The sequence below is a fragment of the Meleagris gallopavo genome, chromosome 5, assembly GCF_905368555.1.
Source record: "Meleagris gallopavo chromosome 5, MGAL_WU_HG_1.1, whole genome shotgun sequence".
NCBI lineage: Eukaryota > Metazoa > Chordata > Aves > Galliformes > Phasianidae > Meleagris > Meleagris gallopavo.
Genome location: NC_139408.1, coordinates 4234417 through 4255223, shown reverse-complemented (window position 1 = coordinate 4255223; position 20807 = coordinate 4234417). Strand labels below are relative to the sequence as shown.

The 20807-nt window shown below is 39.5% G+C and overlaps 1 protein-coding gene across 1 annotated transcript in view; it reads left to right on the top strand.

The window, feature by feature from the left end:
• The window catches only part of NAV2 (neuron navigator 2), a 184280-nt gene that overhangs the window by 136990 nt on the left and 26483 nt on the right, over positions 1-20807 (top strand). The window contains 10 exon segments of the mRNA XM_010710727.4: positions 1587-1878; positions 2790-3492; positions 7280-7747; positions 8797-8862; positions 9880-9924; positions 11508-11668; positions 13017-13205; positions 16942-16994; positions 18610-18633; positions 18751-18825. Coding sequence (XP_010709029.2) covers positions 1587-1878; positions 2790-3492; positions 7280-7747; positions 8797-8862; positions 9880-9924; positions 11508-11668; positions 13017-13205; positions 16942-16994; positions 18610-18633; positions 18751-18825 — 2076 coding nt within the window.

Sequence of the window (20807 nt, the reverse complement as noted above, 5' to 3'; positions counted from 1 at the left end):
GGAAAATGCAACAAGAAAAAAGTATCTAAATCCATACCTCAGGAAATGCTCACTGGGCTGATGGCTCAGTACCTACATAAATGTAGATAAATAACTCAAGTCCTGAAAAAAAAAAGCACTCTGATGTATGGCGTCATCTTTCACACAGTGATCACTTAGACTCGTTTTTCTGGCTTTAAAAAAAAAGAAAAGCAGTTACAGTAAAACTCGGAAAAAATTAAACCACACCCTCCTTCTGCCCCCCTCATTTCTGTTATACCTATGATGTGATCTGGTAAGAACAGGGAAATAATGAAGTGGAAACATACCTTACAAACTTTAAAGTATGGTATTTTGCTGTAAGCACGATACATTATCACGCATCCTTTCCTATGCTGTGATTTTCTGCTTATTCAAAGAGAGGAAAAGATTATGAGCTTTATAATATTTTGTGGCGTTTGAAACAATTTCAAGTGTTATTACCCTTCTACTGCTGCACAGTGCTGAGTATCGTACTCAGCAACTTCCAGAAATTCAATGAGTCTTACTGGAGGACTTCATGATTAGGTATTGAATTGGCAGGCTCTTTTGTGATCATTAAGGTTGGAAAAGACCACTAAAGTAATCTAGTCCAACCACCAACCCATGATGCTGTCATGCTTGGAGAGCATTATGACGTTTTTATCTGGAGCAGGTAATTTGTACCTGAGCACAAAAGTTGATTGTGGTATTACTAAATTTGCCCAAATTAATCAACATCGTTTGAGAAGTAGAGTTCTACAAGGATAATTTTAATAGTAACCATTGCCAATAGGAAAAGCTAATGAGAGAGAATATATTTCACATATGTGGTAATAGAATTCATTTAAGAGCTTCTGAGAATTTGGCAAAAGTTTGCACATGAAAAAATTCTCTGTTTGACATCTTTGCTAAATTCTCAGTAGAAGACTGGCAGCACAATCAGTCTGTTCAAAGAATAGGAAAAACAGTTTGTATGAGCTGAGTATGGTTGAAAAACTGATGTAATTTGTGTATTTAAGGCAGACTTGAGTGTTGCTAGAAAGTTGGGAGAGATTCATGCTTCTTCGGTTCTTGGGTGTCTTCCTAGCATATTAGATTTAACAGCATTCCACATCTTCAGATCTGTTCAAAAAGCTGCCTCATCATGCTCTGGAGATCAGATTGCCAACAAGAGATAGAAAAGCAGCAGGAACAAAGGAAAGCTAGCTGCACAGGTTCAAAATGATTTTTTGGCATTGCACTATAAAGGGTTCCTCAGAAATTTGAGAGGGGGATTATAAATGGCATAGGGCTGAGTGTTTCCTTTATAAACCAAGTTCTTTTTCTTTCTTCTTTATTTATTTATTTGTTCTAACGGGAACAACTTGTATGTTTTTTTTATATTTATCCCTGCCGCATTAGAGAAGATACATGTTGTTGGGGTTCTTTTCTTACTGTGACTTTTCCTATTCAGTGGCATGTTGCGTTTATTGGTACTTAGAAATGAGTGCTGACTTTATTAATCAGTTTAATAACTCTCTTTTATGAAGCTGCTCAAAAGGAAGATGTGCTGTGAAGGTTCTATTATAATTCCTTATCTGTCCTAGACTGATGCAGAAAAGCATTCCCAGGTCGAGCGGAATTCCTTGTGGTCCAGTGATGAAGTCAAGAAATCAGATGGAGGATCCGACAGTGGCATAAAAATGGAGCAAGGATCTAAATGGAGGAGGAATCCCTCTGATGTGTCTGATGAATCTGATAAAAGCACTTCTGGTAGGAAGAACGCTGTTATTTCGCAGACGGGTTCCTGGCGACGGGGCATGTCGGCTCAGGTTGGCATTACCACACCAAGGACTAAACCTTCAACCACCTCGGGCACATTAAAGACACCTGGAACAGGTGAGAAAAGGTGTAAGATATAAACAAGCCAAAGGGAAAAAAAAAAAAAAAAAAAGGGTGATCAGTAGGGAAACAGGCTGAATTCTTGATAGAGGTAGAACCTGAACTTCAGGTAATCCTGTCTTTTTATTTTTAGGTATTTTTTTCAACCTGTATGGAAACTTGTATGTCCACATTTCTGTTTCTGTTCATTTTGAAAGTTGTTTTCAAGACAACCCTGGTCTTAAGCTATTTTTTGGCCATAGTATTAACATATGAAGCATAAATAATGTAATTTTAGCTTTTGAAGTCACGATTAACTTTCAGAATATACAGAGTATGTGGTTGAGAAGAGTTTTTTTGTTGTTGTTGTTTTCCAGTACTAAACCAGCATGCTAATTTATACTAAAACACCTTTTAGTTCTGGGCTTTCTCATAAATTGAGAGTTGATTTTAGCACTTGCAGATGTGTGAATGAAAAATGATTGAATTTACATAAGTAATGTAAGTTAATACCTCTTATTTGATTGTGTGCACAACTGTACACAAAAAAGTTGAAGTCACTACTTATTTTCTTGAAAAATACATTTTAGGTAAATAACTGATTGCCTGACACAACTTCTTTCTGATGATAAAAGGGGATCAATCTGTAGTAGCTACAGAGCACTACATTTTTTTTCTAATCTGTCATTATTACATAAGTTTGTTCTGTTTTTCATGCTATCAAGGGCAAACACACCATATACTTTCTCTGGCAAGTCTGCATGTATAACTCACTAGAGTGGCATTTAAGTTCAGTGCAGACTAGATCATAGTTTTTAACCACACTCTTGTGGCTAGCACGCTTTTGCTTTTCATGCTGCTTTGAGTTTCATCATTTGCTTGCTGTTTTCAAGTCATTAAATATTAGAATTCTTTTTCTATTTTTGTAGGGAAAACTGATGACGCCAAGGTATCAGAAAAGGGTAGACTATCTCCTAAGGCTGGACATGTTAAACGTTCCCCATCAGATGCAGGACGCAGCAGTGGTGATGAATCCAAAAAGCTTCCCACAAGTAACTCTAGAGCAACTGCTGCTAATGCTAATGCGTTCGGATTTAAGAAACAGAGCGGGTCAGCCGTAGGCATGACTATAATTACTGCCAGTGGGGCAACTATCACCAGTAGATCAGCTACTCTGGGAAAAATCCCAAAGTCATCCGGACTCATGGGTAGGACCACTGGTCGGAAGACTAGTGTTGATGGCTCACAGAACCAGGATGATGGCTACTTAGCGCTCAGTGCTCGAACTAACCTTCAGTATCGTAGTTTACCCCGACCCAGTAAATCAAGTAGCAGAAGTGGAGCTGGGAATAGATCTAGCACTAGTAGCATAGACTCCAACATAAGCAGCAAATCAGCTGGGTTGCCTGTCCCTAAAATGAGAGAGCCTGCCAAGGTAATTCTTGGAAGCTCTCTGCCAGGATTAGTCAATCAGACTGATAAAGAGAAAGGGATTTCGTCTGACAACGAAAGCGTGGCCTCATGTAATTCTGTTAAAGTGAACCCTGCATCACAGACTGCTTCTAGTGGAGCTCAAAGTACTCACCAGCAAGGAGCCAAGTACCCTGATGTGGCCTCTCCCACTTTGCGCAGGTAGGCAATAAATTCATTGATTGTGAAATGATGTTAGTTAGAGCTGAATGATCCAGGACTCTTTGAGCCAGGTCTGGCTGTACTTTCAGGAGCACTCAGTGTCCTACACGAAGGTCGTTGTACTTAATTTCACATAAGCAGTTTGGCTAGTGTTGTAAATATGCAAAACACTGTGAGACAAGAGCAATAATTTAACATTTGGAAAAGAAAAGCAACCTGTCCGGCAGCAGTTCGGGCAATTGTGATATGAGTCTCTGTCTTAAGAATTGTGCCCGAAGGCATTATCTGTACTGATACCACAGGAAGAAATATTTTCTTATGTGAAGGTTACTGAAGAATTCTTGCACTAGTGTGTATGTAGCAAACCTGAACGTGCTCCAGTGATGGTTCAAATCACAAATTGACAACGGAAGAGTTGTTTCAAATTTTCATTGTGATGGTACAGTCTGACCTACCATGTTTAGACTCACGTGCCTAACCCAAACTGATGTTTCAGCAACATGGATTAGGCCAGTGTTTTGTAAGACTCATAACAGCAGGTTATTCAAGTACAAAGAAGCCTAAGAGAAATTCCTGTCTAAGCTGGGTTGAAATTTCTTACCTCAGGAGTATTTTTGAACAGCTGTCTTACTTGTCTTCTGATTCTCCACCATTGTCCCACACGATATTTAACATGAATATTGAGTTGGGCAGGAATTAATTTCTTGAAGTAGTGTGCATCGAAGTCTTGATACTAGTGAAAGGTTCCGTTAATATTATTTTTCAATTTAATTTGACATTGAGTAGCTTGTCTGTTTCAAGTTGCAGTGTTTTGCATTTCATTTTGTCTTGACACCATAATACCCATACAGTTACGCTACATCATCCTGCTTGCAGTGATGTGATAAAGCTGCATTCCATCTGAAGCACCAGTGCAAGCATAATGGCTGTGATGGCAGCTTAGGCTAAAGCTTTATAGAGTTGTAAGCTGTATCTTTTTAGGCGAGTGGTTTTATTTGAAGAGCCTTTGCGAGGGTAATTCAAGATACTTCATTTGTTTTATTCCCGGTTATCATTAGATAAGCCGTGTCTTTTAGAATGTTTAACCTTCATCAGTGACTCCTTAAAATGAAAAACTCAAATGGACCCTTCATTTCTAAGGCATGCCTCATGGCAAGTGCAGATTTTCAGTGTTGCATGCCTCAGGCACATAAATCTGGAAACTTGATTGATTTTTTGATTGCAGATTTTTTTATTATTATTAATAGAAAGCCGTGTTGCTCACCATATAATTGAAATGCTGCATTAGAAATAAATACAATTTCAGAGAGAAGACGCCGAGGCTGAATTTCACCATTCCATCATTTGATCTAGAATTTCATTCTTGAATTTTTACCAGGCTGTCTAAATAGAGACATATGATCAGAGTTGAATTTGACCTCTTGAATTTGTTACTGATTTCTAGAATGGCAGCTGAGAAGACTTTGAGCTTTATTCTCACATTCAGTTGAGATGGGTTGCACGCAGTTTTTCCTGTATATTTTCTCAGCCTTGAAATTTTTTAAATATTCCACAGAATCACACAGAACTGCAGAATGGTTAAGCTTACAGTAAATTAGAAGCCATATCTTTGCCTGGAAGACTGCAAATACGTATAAGTGTTGTAGACAATGACATTCTGTAATTTTGCTATGGGACCTTCACTGTGTCTATTCTCTGAATATTCTCTTTAGCTGAAGTGTTACATATCCAGCATTTCCACTAAATGAAGCTGTTTTCTATCATGATATATTTTACTAGTTGGGTGTTTGTGCACTGCACATATAATACACTGCTTTTCTGTTAATGGAAGTCATGCACGACCAAAGAGCAGCTCGAATCTATCAGTTGCTTGTCAGTAATAGCAGGAAGGAGAAAACAGATGGCCATTCTTGCAGTGTATTTCCTTCCAGAATTAATCCCTGTATTGATGTGACTATCTTGCTGGGATGGATGTTTTCTGTCCCAAAAGGAATGCTCTTCAGACCACAACCTCTTGTTCCGAGGCTGTGGTTCAGCACTACACTGCCTTTGGCAGCAAAGTGTTCCTGTTTGTGCCACAGCGCTTCGTCCTTTCAGTCGCAGTAGAGGTGCTGTGAAACAGCTTGGGGAAGATTGCTTTGTTTAAAAACGGGTTGTAAAATTGATGTGTGGGTGATGGGGTTTCTTTGAAGCTCTAGGATCTTATCCCTAAGTCCCAGATCGCCTGTATAACTGAAGAGGTGGTGTGCAATGGCACACGAGCAGGAATACCCTGAGCTGCTGTTGTTACTGAAGGACTTGTAGCATTGCAGTATGATTTGACATTTATCTTCATAGCCAGTCCAATAGCATTAATTCTAAATGGAACCTAGACTCTTAAATATCTCTCAATCCCTATAGGAATGGTGTTTATTGTTTGAAGGCTTCTGCTTGTCTAAGTCAGCCTGTGCTAATCATTAAGGTATGACATGGGGTAAGCCAACTTTGCCAGATCTGTGCAGGTTTGTGAATGCCTGCATTCTCTAAGTGAGGTGCTGAGTGTTCCTGGCACAGATATTGGAGCAATGCTGAACATAACATAATTAGAAATGTGCATCTCAGCCTGGTCCAGCTGCAAGTATGCAGCAGCAACAATCCAGTGGAGGCATTCCAGACATTGCAGAGGTGTGCTGAAGCTTAAGATAGCACAGGTAGATAGTAGGTACAGTGGTTCTTGGCATCACTGGGTTTACTACAAGCACTGTAGAGGGCCTAGCTAAATTACGCAGCTTGAGTTTCTGGGAAAGGTTGGATAGGCTGAATAGTGTGCATGTGGTGTGCAGGTGACCTGGGCATACTCAAAAGCAGAGAAAGTTCTGCTCAGAGCATACACATCCATATATCTTTAGGAACTCTTAGCTAGAAATGCTATAGTCCTCTTTTCTGAGAGGACAGTCCACTAGACATTCACTTTGTAAGATTTCATCCCCAATACGACATGCTGTTGATATGGAAATAGCAAGTCCATGGAGAGATGGGTGAGCAGAGCTAATGTTCTAAAGCAGTTAAAAGAGCTAAAGGCAGAAGTAGAAGTAATGTTCTAGGAAGGATGTTTTCTTGGCAAGAGGTGCAGTTGTAGCGTGGGCATCAGTGATGCAAACTGGAAAAGCTGCAGTCATCCTCCTCCAACCATGCTTATATCCTGTCCCTTGCACTGGTGGACACTCAGCTGATCTTCTCCTGAGCCAGTTCCAGGTGCCAAACAAGGAACAGTCTCATTCTGTACTCCAAAAGGATAGTTTCTAGCCAGTTTAGCTATTGAAATGAGATGAACCTACATTTGATGTCAGTAAATATCTTCACTGCTACATCCCTGCACGCGATGCTGAGTCTGTGCAGAGCAGTCAGTGATTTGCAAAGAACTTCACTGGGCAATAAGCTTTCAACCTGTGCTATTTGGTGTTTCGGAGTAATCAGTGAGGTGTTTCTCTGGTATCTCTTTCCCTTAAGAAGAAGATGATAGTGCAGCTATATTTCAGTTGTGTAAGGCAACATTTTAGCTTTGAGAAAGTATGATTCAGTGCAGAATCACCAAGGATGGATTTGAAGCTATAGTAATTGTCTCTGGAATCGAGCGTAGGTGGACTGAACATAAGGAGATTCAGAAATTTGTAGTTTTATATGTTTAATCTATTACCATTTATTTAATGTTGATTTTCTGAACCTAAGATACGTAGTTTAGATATAAAATATCTTTGCATTTAATATTCCGTGTTATGTATTTTTTCATACTGTCTTTTTTTTGCAGACTTTTTGGTGGAAAGCCTAGTAAGCAAGTTCCCATCACAACAGCAGAAAATATGAAAAATTCAGTAGTCATCTCCAATCCTCATGCTACTATGAACCAGCAGGGTAATCTTGATTCACCATCTGGCAGTGGTATACTGAGCAGCGGGGGCAGCAGTCCTCTCTATAGTAAGAACACAGATTTGAACCAGTCTCCACTAGCTTCTAGTCCCAGTTCTGCACATTCAGCTCCTTCCAACAGTTTAACATGGGGTACCAACGCAAGCAGCTCTTCAGCTGTTAGCAAGGATGGCATTGGCTATCAGTCTGTCAGCAGTCTTCATACCAGCTGTGAATCCATTGATATCTCTCTGAGCAGTGGAGGTGGGCTGAGCCATAACTCCTCTGGGAGCTTGATTCCAGCCTCTAAAGATGATTCTCTGACTCCCTTTGTCCGAACCAACAGCGTTAAGACCACACTGTCTGAAAGGTTAGTAGTTATTTTCTCTCATTTCCATATACTCGTATGTATTTCCAGTGTGAGTGAGGTTCTGTCAGCAGTAGGCAAGAGTGTAGTTGCAGTTCAAGTTGTGCTTCTTGCAACATGGTGTTATGGTGAATGAGATTACTAGAACAAACCAAGTAATCATTCTAGGAAAGGAGCCCAGTTCAGAGCAAGTGGTTATGTTCAGGTGAGATTTTTCATTTGCTATGGTAATCAATATGACAACTTTTCTTGTTACTGTATTATACTTAGAATATGAATTTTGCATCACATATCCTTCCTGAGTTACTTGATCTGTTGGTGGTGTTCAAAAAAACCTCCAGCGTTACAACAATTTTAATTTGAGAAGCTATTGCTTCTTGTTTAGCTTCTTGCTTATAACATTTGATAAAGGTAGAATCTGGGCTACCAGTGCTTGTGTGTTGTGATGACGACAACAGTTTATGAAAAGAAGATGTGATTTGACAAGCTTTTAGATTGGAGCTCATGCTGAAAAGTCCCTGTCTCTGTGGTCACTTGATCCCTTCTCTGCCTCTCCCTCCTGCCCTCTATGCCATCTCCAGCTGCCCTCTGCATTCCTCTGGTGGAGGAGTTTGTGTGAATGCACTAAACAAATCAGCTGGGATTTGGATCCAATTGGAAAATGGTCACTTGAATTGTATTTCAGGCTGATTGGTTTCTCAGCTGTCATCAGTAGCTGGTAGGAGTGGGGAGCAGGCTGATCAGGGAGGAGGGAACAGGACTGCTTTTCCAGCATGTTGAGCTAGCATCTGGATAAAACAGACGGAGACTTGCAAGGCATGCTCTGCTGTAGAAGGTGGTACCCCACAAGTGTTGGAAATAAACTACATTCTGATGTCTAATTATGTAGTCAAGTGACACAATTTTTGCATTTGCATCTTAATGCAGAAGTTACTGCTGAATGTAATGTTCTGATGGTTTGGGTTTCTGTTTATGTTTTATTGTAATTCCTTTCTGTTCTCTCCTCTTTTTCATTCTAATATTTTTCTGTCTTACTGGACTGGTTCTTCTAGCCCACTTTCTTCCCCTGCTGCTAGTCCCAAATTCTGCAGAAATACTTTGCCCAGGAGACAGGACAGGTAATGCTGTCTCAGGACAGTAGAATGCACAAGGCTGTAGGTTTTGTTGCCCATCTTGGTGACGCAAATTGTTTTGTGAAAGATGTGCTCAGTCGAGTCCTCTGCTGTGTTCATTGTTCAGCTGCGAACTGACACAAAGACATGCCAGTGAGAGTGCACTCAAACACCCCATTTATCTACCTAAATCTGGATTATGGCATATGGCAGAGATGGCATGTTCTTCTCATTGCTCTTGATACTGGGAACATCTTTTGATTTGGGGTTGGTTGGTTTGTTTGTTTTTTCTGAACGTTTGCTCATTTCTTTGCCAATTTTTGTTCTGTCATTCGAAACTCTCACTAGCATTTCAGCATCCTTCTGGCATGCTGCTTTTCTCACTGCGTTTCAGGCTTGTCACTTATGTCGTGAAGTCCCAGTGTCATTCAGTGTTGTCAGTCCCTTATTGCAGTTTGGTACATGAGTGTTTTGTGGGGGCTTGGGCTCAACCATCCTTCTAAAAATGAATGTAAAAGCTGGAAAAAGATGACCTGAATCGAAACGTTTCAGTTTGCTGATGGAATTTAAGCTGAGATTAGTACACTTAAACAGTTCGATCCTGTTAGTCCCGTAGCATGCAGCTGAAGAGTAACATCAGGCTGCATTCCCAACGTGTATTGCTGAGCAAAGTGGCAGGAAGGTGGTTCTGACCAGCAGATTCTCCTCAGCTTTCAGAAATAGCCTGTGGAAATGGGGATTTTTAAGCGTTTGCTTGACACGCACTATTTTTACGTTCACTGTGGACGGGAGAAATGACAGAATTGCTTTGTGAGCAGATGAGCTTCATGAGCAGGGTGTCAGCTGCATGCCGGTGAAAAACCACACCTGGGGAAGGAGGTTTTTGCATGTTCCTGTAGGAAGGCCCCAGCACTTTTTTCCTCTGAAGAGGTGATGCAGATGTTTGCACTCCCCTCTTCGCTCTGATCTTAACCCTTTCCTGTTGTCCTTCTCTGAAGTTCTTCTCTTTTAACTTTTCTGCAGCGACCCACATCTTGATAGGAACACCTTGCCTAAGAAGGGACTCAGGTATTGGTGTTTCCACGCAGTTTAACAGCTTTTGTGGTGGCTTTGGAGTTTGCCTTGTGTTTCTGTTGTGGCTGGTGGTGATGGTCGCAGTGCTTGCAAGAGGTGGCAACAATCTTTCTTCCTTTTCTTCTTTCTTTCTTTTTTTCTTTTTCCTTTAGTCCTTAAAGGAAGTTGTTTTCTACTGTGCTTTTTCTTTCTTTTTTTTTCATCCAGTGGCTTGTCTGCTTAAGCAAGAGTTGTGGCTTTTGCTGGAAAGCACCTCATCAACCATCACTGGGCTCACTTTGGAAGCAATGATTTTGCTGCTTTTGTTGCTCTTACATGCAATGACGTGAGATTATGTTCACCCCAGTGTCCTTGGTGTTCGTACAAAAGCAGAAAATATTTTCAGTATCATCCTAAACCTTTTAGGATGGGTATGGACATATTCACTTTACAAAAGATATTTTCTTCTGAATCCTTAAGCACACAGGCATCTCAGAGAGCATTTCCACTTATCTAGAAAAGAAAAAAAGAATTCCCAAAGAAACCCCTGGCAACTGCCTTCTAATACATTTTGTGTCACTCTAAGACTGTGATTTTTAAGATGTACAAAATTACACAGACTTTTTTTTTATTCCATCCATAGAAGTGAGACTGCCAACATGAGGTCTTTTAATTAAACACTTAGTGTTACAGAATTTATAGGAGATACCAAATAGTTTAGAAAAACTATCACTTCAGAACTGCTTAATGCAGCTTGCAGGATCTCTGAATTGATGCCTTGAAATGGCAGCTGCAATTAGTTCTGTGCTCTGTGCATTGTTCTTCACAGCAGCTTTATCCCATGAAGCTGAGTGCTAAAAGCCTTTCTTAATCTGGAATTTTGTTTAAAATGTTTGTGTGGTGGTTGAGTATGTCTCTAATATGTAAATACTCTCTTAAGACTGAAACATTTGAGTGCTGAAGAGGTAGGTAGTGATCATGCAGAAACCTCCCGTTCTTAATAAACTGATATATGTGTCAGGTTTACCTTCAGAAAAGGCTCAGTGTAGTCTCCATGTTGATTATTTTAATTATTTAAATTATTTAATTACATTTTGAACCAGATGAGATGCACCTCCCTTTAATATATGTGTAATATAAAATATTGGGTTCCCAACTTGTTTAAAAATCTGATAATGACTTTCTTGACTTGGATTGTAGTATGACAGAAATCCAGTTAATCTTAGCACCAACATATTAAAATAAGGATAAAATAAGGATTAAAATAAGGTTTTGTCATATCCTGAGGAAAGGTAGAGTTTTCCAAGCTATGTTTTTGTTTTCCAGTCATACCTATGTAACACACGCTGCACTTGATTCTGCAGTACTACACTACACAATTTCTACTGGTGTCTTTTTGTTATCTGCTAGTTGGTTATTGCTGAAGCTATAGGAAAGGAGAAATCTTTACATTTTATATGCAGGTTTTTCCATCTTTCGTTCCCTTTCCCCCTCCTCAAGCTTTGTGACATTCCATGGTTTGTTTGTTCATTTGTTGTTCTTTCTTTATACAATAGTTGCCAGGGTTCATTCTGAAAGAGCCTGTTTGCTTTGTGCAGGTATACTCCTTCCTCCCAACTTCGTAGCCAGGAAGATGCAAAAGAATGGCTACGGTCGCATTCAGCAGGGGGGCTCCAGGACACTGCTGGCAATTCTCCATTTTCATCAGGATCCAGCATAACATCACCTTCTGGAACTAGATTTAACTTCTCCCAGCTTGGTGAATAACAAATGTGTTTTGATAATCATAGCAATACTTTGTGTGCTTTGAAAAGAGCATATGATATAATGGTCTTGCAGCAGCTCCAAGTACTGCTTTGAACCTTCAGGAAGCACTTTTGTTGAAATTAGTGTGACTAATCAGCATTGGTGTCTTGTGTGCCCAAAAGTGGCATAGTTGCAGTAACGTCTGAAAGTATTTCCCTTGGAGTCCTCAGATGCCTTAATCTAAATTTTGAGCTATTAAGCAGAGCCATTCGTTAATATCACACGTTGCTGTGTTCGAAAGAATGAAAATGTTGCCTGCCTGCTTACTAATGTTTTAAAGGCCAAGCATATCACTTAGTATCTCTCTGTCTGAAAATTTAACACAACTGAGTCTGAAATAATATCCAAAAGCAGGGGAATTATAACAGAGAAAAAATCTTAACTTAATTACACTGATAAAAATAAATGAAAGAAATAACAGAAGGAGCTTAAGAGGATCCATAATGTTTTGTAGTTTTTAATTGACCACCCTGCGTCTGAAATAAACTGTTAGCATGCTAGAATATCTGGAAACAGGCAGTCATAGGACATCCAGAGGAGATTGCCAGTTGAACAGCAGTTCTGTTGTTTTCATTTTTCCAAAAATTATTGTTAAACAACAGGAATAATTTATCACAAAAAGTGCTTTAAAAAATGTGAAAACTGGAATGGAAGTTTTATACTCTAAGCACTGGCTGGGAGAGCATTGGCTCTCAAGGCAAAATTGATGTTTTTGTGGTATCTTTTGATCTGCAAATTCTGCAAGATTTCGTGCCTGTGTACTGCTTAGAATTCTTTGGACCTCACAGGGGAAATAAACTGTTCCGAAATATATAACTATTAGGAACCTAAAGGTCTTAAATTTTCCAACTTCCCCTAAATTCACATAAAAATACCACTCTCTGAGAACTTGAAGACTTCTAAGGAGATCATTCATGAGGCCTGTTCTGTGTAAGCAAAATATTAGTTTGAATTCACCTGGGCATTTTACACCTTTTTGAGGAAGGGCTGTTTCAAATTAAGTGAGAATTAATTCATGAGTATGAGGTGCTACTGAGTTGACTGAGTTTGCCTGTAGAAGCATGGACTTATCACCCAGTGTTTAGAATGACCTTACTTACTTGAATCTTCTTATTTATTAGCTTGATTTGCATGCCTCTTACTTGAGTCCACTGAAATTAGAAACATAATGAAGTCTAGAGTGGGTGACATGAAAAATTTGTGTCTAAGAATAACGAAATGTTTTCTGATAGCTGCACCAACATCGAGCATGAAAATTTGTGTTCACACAAATAAACTGTCATTTATTCTGTGCTTTACAGCAAGCCCAACCACTGCAGCCCAGATGAGCCTGTCAAATCCAACCATGCTGCGGACTCACAGCCTTTCCAATGCAGATGGTCCCTATGACCCCTATAGTGACACACGCTTCAGAAACAGCTCCATGTCCTTGGATGAGAAGAGCAGAACAATGAGCCGGTCTGGCTCATTCCGTGATGGCTTCGAAGAAGGTCAGTGCAGTATGTGGTGGTGGAAACGAGCAGAAGATGGCATTCTCACCTAAACCAAATGTAAATTTAGTGCTTCATTTCAGCATATGGGTCACTTCACAGCAGTTCTCCATGTAGCATTCTCTGGTTCTATTTGTCTTTGTTCCAGTGATACTCAGTGATCCCTCTGGCTGAACATAGGATGGCATATAAGTATTCTGCACATGTAAGTGCAGAAATTGTTTTTTTATTAACACATCCTGTACTTCATTTTTAGTGATCTCTCAATTTTTAAATTCGTGTTTGGAGTTAGCCTATTAAAGTGTTTTCTGGAATAGGCATAGCCATCTGAACCTAGGCCTCCACACTTCTGTTTGTAGTATAAATACTTGACATTAGTCAGACTGTTGTTGCTATTCCATCTAACTTCCAAGTATTTGATCTGTATGGAGACTGTCTTTCCTTGGTATTTCTGCTGAATGCTGTGGATTCATATTTGCACAGCATTCACGAAAGAAACCTGAGTAGTTCTTCAAAACATTTGGACTTTTTTTTCTTCCTCATCCTCATTTCAGGTATATTTTCATGCATATTTGATAAAAGAAGCTCAAGTCAGTACAGGAATAAAATGTCATTTACTTGTAAATGAGTATTTTATTTGATTGCTACTGATCATATGTCCTTGTGGCTGTTTGAAGAGCAGATAGCCTACTCAAGCTCCGAGTACACACCCAAAGCCCTACATGGCTGCATGTCACAAAACATCACCAGCCTATGACTTTGAGAAGTCATAGGAAGCTGACAGGATTAGCTTTTCCAGTCTTAAATTTCTTTTCTGGTAAGGATTGGGAATTTGGTTGGTAACAGGTACTTTACCAATACAGCTCATACAAGTCTTTTCTGGCTTGCTTCCACTGCTAAAGCTTTGTGCTTTTGGCAGTGTGTATGCCAGTGCCCTGTGGTTGTCATGCACTAGAGCATCCAAGCCATGCTTAAATGCTAGTAGGAGCCTCTTAGAGCCACCAGGTGCCTTCCTGTGGATGCTGGTTATTCCATCTGTTTTCTGCCATTGGAAGGGATGGAAAATGTGTATTGGATATGGCTTCAGACAGATTCAGGGCTAATTCATTACTGTATTCAGCCAAATTGTAACTCCATTACTTTCAATTGTATTTGAGAAGCCGATGGCTGAGGATCTTCATTAGGGGTTGAAAATGAGAAGAATAACCCCTGTAGGGCTCAGCCTGTGTCGCTGCAGGAATTGACCTTTGTTTGTGCAACATTCTCAGAAAGATAGATAATCGAAGAGGGTCAAATACTGCCTGATATTTAGTCAACTGAATTCTCTTCTGGGATGAACGGTTCTCTTACTAAAGAGAAGGTTCTTTTGGTCGGAAGGGTCTCAAGACTGGGGAGATGGCAGGAGGAACAACCTCCAAACTATCCAGAAATTTGGTGAGCAAGCACAGCCAGAACAGTCTCATGGTTCTCCCATTTCTGCACTTCCCTGGCAGTGCGTCCTCACCAGGAGCTGTGTTGCTGCTGGCTTTACACTGTTGTTTCATCCTCCAAGAGAGAGAGGAATTAAATCCATTGTTGTTGGGATATAAATGTTTATTCGTTTTTGTGCTACTGACTGAGATATCTGCTGTTCTTTTTGCTTTGGGGGCAGTTGATCGTGACTGGGCTGTTTTTTTTTAACATTAAAAAATACGACATGCTTACCTATGCATTTATAGAGTTTTCAAATAATAGTTCCAAAACAATCTGGGTTTGTAATCTGCATGCAGATGCAGGTTAACTGCAGCAAACAGGAATCTTGTGAAGAGCATAGCTGCCTTCAGATTCCTAACTAAATAGCCTTGAAGTAGCCATCTGCAGAAACTTTTCCATGAAATTGAACAAAAGTATTAATTCCGTGGTTGCCCTTGACACTAGACATATTTGCATGTTCAAATGTTGCAGTTTTACAGGGTAGAAGTGTGATTTGCAGAGCTGTACGTTCTCTCCCTTTTTTCACTGTTTCTTTCCTCAAAGACCCAATGCAATCTTAATATTCCCAGGCAACGTGAATTTAAAAATTTGTGTCTCCCATTCCATTTTAAGGAGATCCTCCTCTAGCCTGGGCAGTTGGTAGAGAAACTTCCTTGAGTATATCTTTTATATAGACCAGGTGAGAAATTTTCCTCTTGGAAAATGATGACTGAAGAGATGATAACATATAATTCAGTGTATTACAAAGAGGATGGTTATCCATTATTTCTTATACTATCGAGGTCTGGAGGCACTCAAGGAACATTTTGACCGATTCAGCAGCAGTTCTAATACAACTGCAAAATGTATTTCTAAACCAAAGCAGAAGTTTTTATTACAGACAAAATGTGTCAGTGAATTCGAGGAAATTGAGGAACTTAATGGTGGATCATAGTGACTATGAAAAATAATGGCCTGAATGCAGCTTCCATCTCAGGAATTTTCATCTCTGCTGATTCCTAGAAGATGCAAAGGTGTACCTGGTGAAAAATCAGCAAGAATCTGCCTTGTTGCATTTCTTTCCCTGAATATTTGCTGTAGTCGTGGCCAGAGATGCAACATGTGATTAGGCAGACCTTGGGCTTGACTCGTTCTGGTTATTCTTATGTTCTTACTGCAGTGCAGTCTTTAACATCTCACTGTAAAGGTCATTTTAATTGAAAACATTATTAACCAGAAAGAGCAAATGGATATGATTTTTTTTTTTTTGCATTATTATGTGTTTTTTCTTTTAATTGTCTTAAATTCTTCTAGAAGCCAACTTAGACTTTGTTCACTTCTCTTTCCAGCCTCGCCTTAGGATGTAATGTCAGTGTGAAAACAGAACCCATTTATTTTGAGTGTAGTAGAATTTCAGTAGGTAATTAGAGCACAATGGGAGCTTTGCTCAGTTTTTTTTTGTTTGTTTGTTATTTGGTTGGTTGATTGGTGTTTTTTTCTGGAGTATTTAGATGAAAGAAAAAGAGATTTTTTCTGATTGGTGTGAGGTTATCTGAAGTTTGAATGAAGGTTTCAGTATTTTGTTTCTAAAAATAAGAAAAGAAAGGTAATTGTGCATGTTCCAGTAGCTCAGATAATAGCTTCAGGTAGTTGTTCTGAACAGTATACTCAAAAAGAAGTGTTCAGATCACAAACAGACAGAGCTGTTTCAGAAGACAGTGCTGACATCCCATTGTAGTGATCTCTGATGGAAGTGCTCCAGATCTTCTGGAACACATGCTTGCATCCTGGAGCTGGGCATCATGTTCCTCTCAGACCATCTCCATCCTGCTCTGTGTTTGGACTGCTTAAAGAAAACAGCCTCCCCCCAGTCTCAGTAATACCAAAGATGAAGCAGTTAGGCTTCAGAAGGCTTACTTCTGTAATCTCTCCTGTTTTGCAGTTGTCTCTTTCTCCTGAGTCTTAAGATGAGGCTGTCGAGAGAAATACTTCTTTCTAAATAAATCTCCATTGAAACTTTTCTTTTTAATCTTGGCAATGGCAACTCTTTCTCCAAGAAAACTTGCAGTATTCAATTGTTAAAACAGCTTTACCAAATTGGAGTTTATGGATTATGTTACCTGGCCGTCTCTTCTTCCAGCTGAACCTTGTGCAATAATGCAATTAAGTTTATGATGGGTAACAATGGGAGTATTTCCTCTGTAGGCAAATAGCTGGTAATAGATGATCTGTGGCAGCCACCGTGTGGTCACTGTATTCAGTTTGTTTATTTTCTTTCCTCCAGTGCATGGTTCTTCTCTCTCTTTGGTGTCCAGTACATCATCTATTTATTCGACAGTGAGTATAATAGAATGAATTGTTTTTCTTTATTAATCACAACTGGTGAATAATTAGTCTTTTTGTACCTGTTACTTTTGCCATCCAAGGAGAAGGAATGCTAGCTGTGAGAGAAATGCTGGTCTTCATAAAGATGCCTGTAGATATTTAGCAGCATCCTCATTAAACAGAGATGGTAATGGTGTAAAAGCAGCAGTTCACTGTTTGAGTCAGTGTTTTACAACTTTGCTCAATAGATTTTGCTGCTAAAGACCTCAGCAGAATTAAGGAGCCTTGAACTTAATTCAAACTTGAGTGCTTCAAGTCATTCTAGCTTTGTATTTTACTGCTGAAGAAGTTTCAAAGAGTGGTTCGGTGCCCTTGGTATCCAAGCAAGATAGATCAAAGCTGGGTCGTGCATTCCTAGCATACTACAATTACAATTTAAGAGGTTTCTAAAAACTGGATTCTTTTAAAGAAATGAATGATAGATAATTACTTTGGAAATATATGTACATTGAACAGAATCTTTCGTTTCAAATCATTATGCAAGTATGATGCAACTCCACAGTTAGCACATTTCCACAGCTGAAACAAGCCAAAGTGACACCTGGTGAGAACATGGAAGGGCTTGCTCTTGGAAGACCATGCATAACTGTTCATGAAGTCATCCAGCCAGCATAGTGTTATTTCTTGTATCTGTTTCACTGATAAGCAGAGAACACGTGTAACGTGGCCTTAAGGCCTTGATAATCATTTCAAAATATTGCCTTCCCTTATGAACCTTGCCTCAAGCAAGGTCTGTGTGGAGCCAAAACAGATAATGGATTGGAAGGATGGAAAACAGACCTTTCCTTGTAGCCACAAGAGCCGCAAGGAAAGTAGTCAGCAGCTACTGCTTACGTTTCTGGTTCATGTGCTTTCTGTCGTAGCCCAAGTGGTTCTTAATAGTGTGGTTTGACAAATATAATTTTCACAGTGGCTGGTACTGGACAAGTTTACGTAAGAGTAGTGGAGTGTGTGACTTTTTACTGTGTCCTCCTCCTTGCTGATAGCTTTGGTTAGAAACAAGCCACAGTAGCCAAAATTTTGTCATGCAGACCACAATGGATGGTCAATACATCCACTTTACATACTCAGATAACTAGTTGTGTGTCTTCAATTTTTCATCACCACAGTGCCTAGACAGCACCAAGTGGTAGTAATTTTCTTCAGATCGCTGTGGAATGCAAAAGCATGACCACCATCCCATGGAGAGCTGAGCGTGCGAGTTAGGGAGTTGCCAAGGATCTCCCATGGCCAGTGACAGTCCTGTCTCTTCTGAACCTCATGGAATTCCTTTTGCACTGAGCCAGGACTTCAGCTTTTCATGACTCAGACTCAACGGTGTGCTGGCTTACAAATCAGGAAGTGGAGACAAATTCCTTCGTGTAGGAGGAAGTGCTGTACAAGCAGCCTGCTTTCTTTATCCCGAGCAAATAATCTAAGATGGAGTATGGATGTGGAAATCCTAAATAAGAAATTAGCACTTGAGTTTTTGAAAATCATATTAATAATAATGATAATAATAGTTAAGATTGTTGTACTGGTTCCATTGTAATGTCCTTATATATTTTCCTTTGGTCTTGTTTTATAGCCTGAAGAGAAGTGCCAGTCAGAGGTAAGAGCAGTTTGTGTTTGACAGGCATAAATATTCTGTCAAGACATCTCATTTTCTGTCTTACTGTTCTACTGCTCCATATCACAGTGCAGTAAAGAAATCTCTTAAAATATACAGATTCGCAAGCTACGAAGAGAGTTGGATGCATCCCAAGAGAAAGTATCAGCTCTGACAACTCAGCTGACTGCAAATGTGAGTACAACTCAAAGAATAAACTCTTAACAACAGATGCATTTAATGCACCAATTACCACTGCAGTTTTTGTAAGTAAGAAAAAACAAACAACAAAAACAGAACAAAATAAATGTGTATAATATTCAGTTTGTATTACCTATGTATTTTAAAAAAATAACTGCATGCATATGTGGGACTTTATGAAAAATAACGTGCTCAGTCCTACTGAGTTACCTTATGCCTTCCTTTATATACTGAATTACAATGTTTGCTTTGCTTTAAAAGTGTGACAAAAACAGCATCTTCAGATATTGAGAGAGTCGTTGAAGACTGACTCTTTTGTTTGTTATTTTGTAAGTAGTGTCTTGTTTTGATATTTGAGTGGGATGAGACACAAATGATGGCTGAAACCGGTAGGAATAAAAATTGATAGAAACCCATCTTGCAAAGCATTATGTTTCCTTATTCCATAAATGGAATCATAGGTAACAGTGGCATAAGGAGCTGTGAGAATTAATTTACAGTTGCCCGAAGAGTGAACATACCTGATTTTTGTCAGTGTAGGCAATACCTCTGGAATTTGGTGTTTACACTTGGAGAAAAAAAGAGTTGAAGCCAGGAAGTGTTGAGGCAATGATGTGCATGACCCTGAGCAAGTTTATTTGTGTGTTCTATTCTGGAGTCACAGATAGAAGTAATCTGAAAAACAGAAGCTTGCTACAAAAATAAGGAGTACTAGGGTAAACAAGCTGCAGATGAACAGTCATCAGCTTGGATCATACTGACATCTTTGGTTGTGGGAATAGATAAACGAGTAAGAGCACATGCTACTGAAGAGGACATTGGTGTCCATCAGCTCTTTGAATACTAAACTTGGCAAGATTCCCTTACATGTGCTGTTTGTTAATCCATGTAATCCTGTTTGCTTTCTCTCTTTTTTTTTTTTAAAACCTTGCAACATTTTGACGAGTATCAGCATTTGACACAGCCCCCCACCATTCTCTGCCCTCCCAACAGAAACTTTGCAGTCTGCTTTTTAAATAAATGTTTACGTTTTCAAACACATGTAGTAATAGTTCAGCTTGCTTCTTGCTATTTTCTCACAGCCTCAGCTCTGCTTATTTTCATAGGGGCTGATGGGAATGAGAGATGCACATCCGTGTGTTATTGTACTGTTCGTATTTGTTTGCAGTGTGAATGTGAGAGCTATTATTTAGGGTAAGTCAGCTGTGTGCTGATGATGAAGTCTGGTATGGCTCTGTGCAGGGCTGTGCCATATATATATCTAGTTGAGGCAATGTCCATTTCTGCTTGGAAAGATTTGACACAGTTTTTTTGTTTTAGGTAGATTTTGAATTGAAAAATGAAATATTTGTTGTGGTAATTGTAGAATATTGTGGCTAATGAGACGTACATTGAGCTATGCCTATGTTCAGTTATTTCAACGTGTGCATATATGTGTATATAATAGTAATAATGCCTTACCATGGCACTAGAAACGTAGTTCCCATTTATCAAGCTTTCCATCTTCTCAGTCTACTCCTCCTTTCTTTTACTTCTCAGTCATTTTCAATTCCTCATACAGTTAACACTGGGTTCTCAGTGCTTCATGTGAAAAGAACAGAGGGTAATTCATAGAATCACATAATAGAATCATAGAGTGGCTTAGGTTGAAAGGGACCTTGAAGATCATTGAGCTCCAACCCCGCTGCCATGGGAACTGGCCAAGCACCAGGAAGTTCTGGATAATATTCAGCAGTTTGAACCTTTGTGGCAAGTCAGGTGCCCCCAGGTATTGGAGAGACCACTGAGTCAGCTGCCGAGCATCAGCTGATGGAGCAGCTTGCAGACTAGCTGCAAGAGCTCAGCAGTGCTGTCTCTATTCTGCAGCACAGCACCGTGAGCCTCTCTGCCTCCAAAACTTCCAGCATCTTTCCATCTTAACAGATCTCTTTGTTTTAAGAATGACACTAGTAGAGTTAGTTTTGCAGATTAATTAT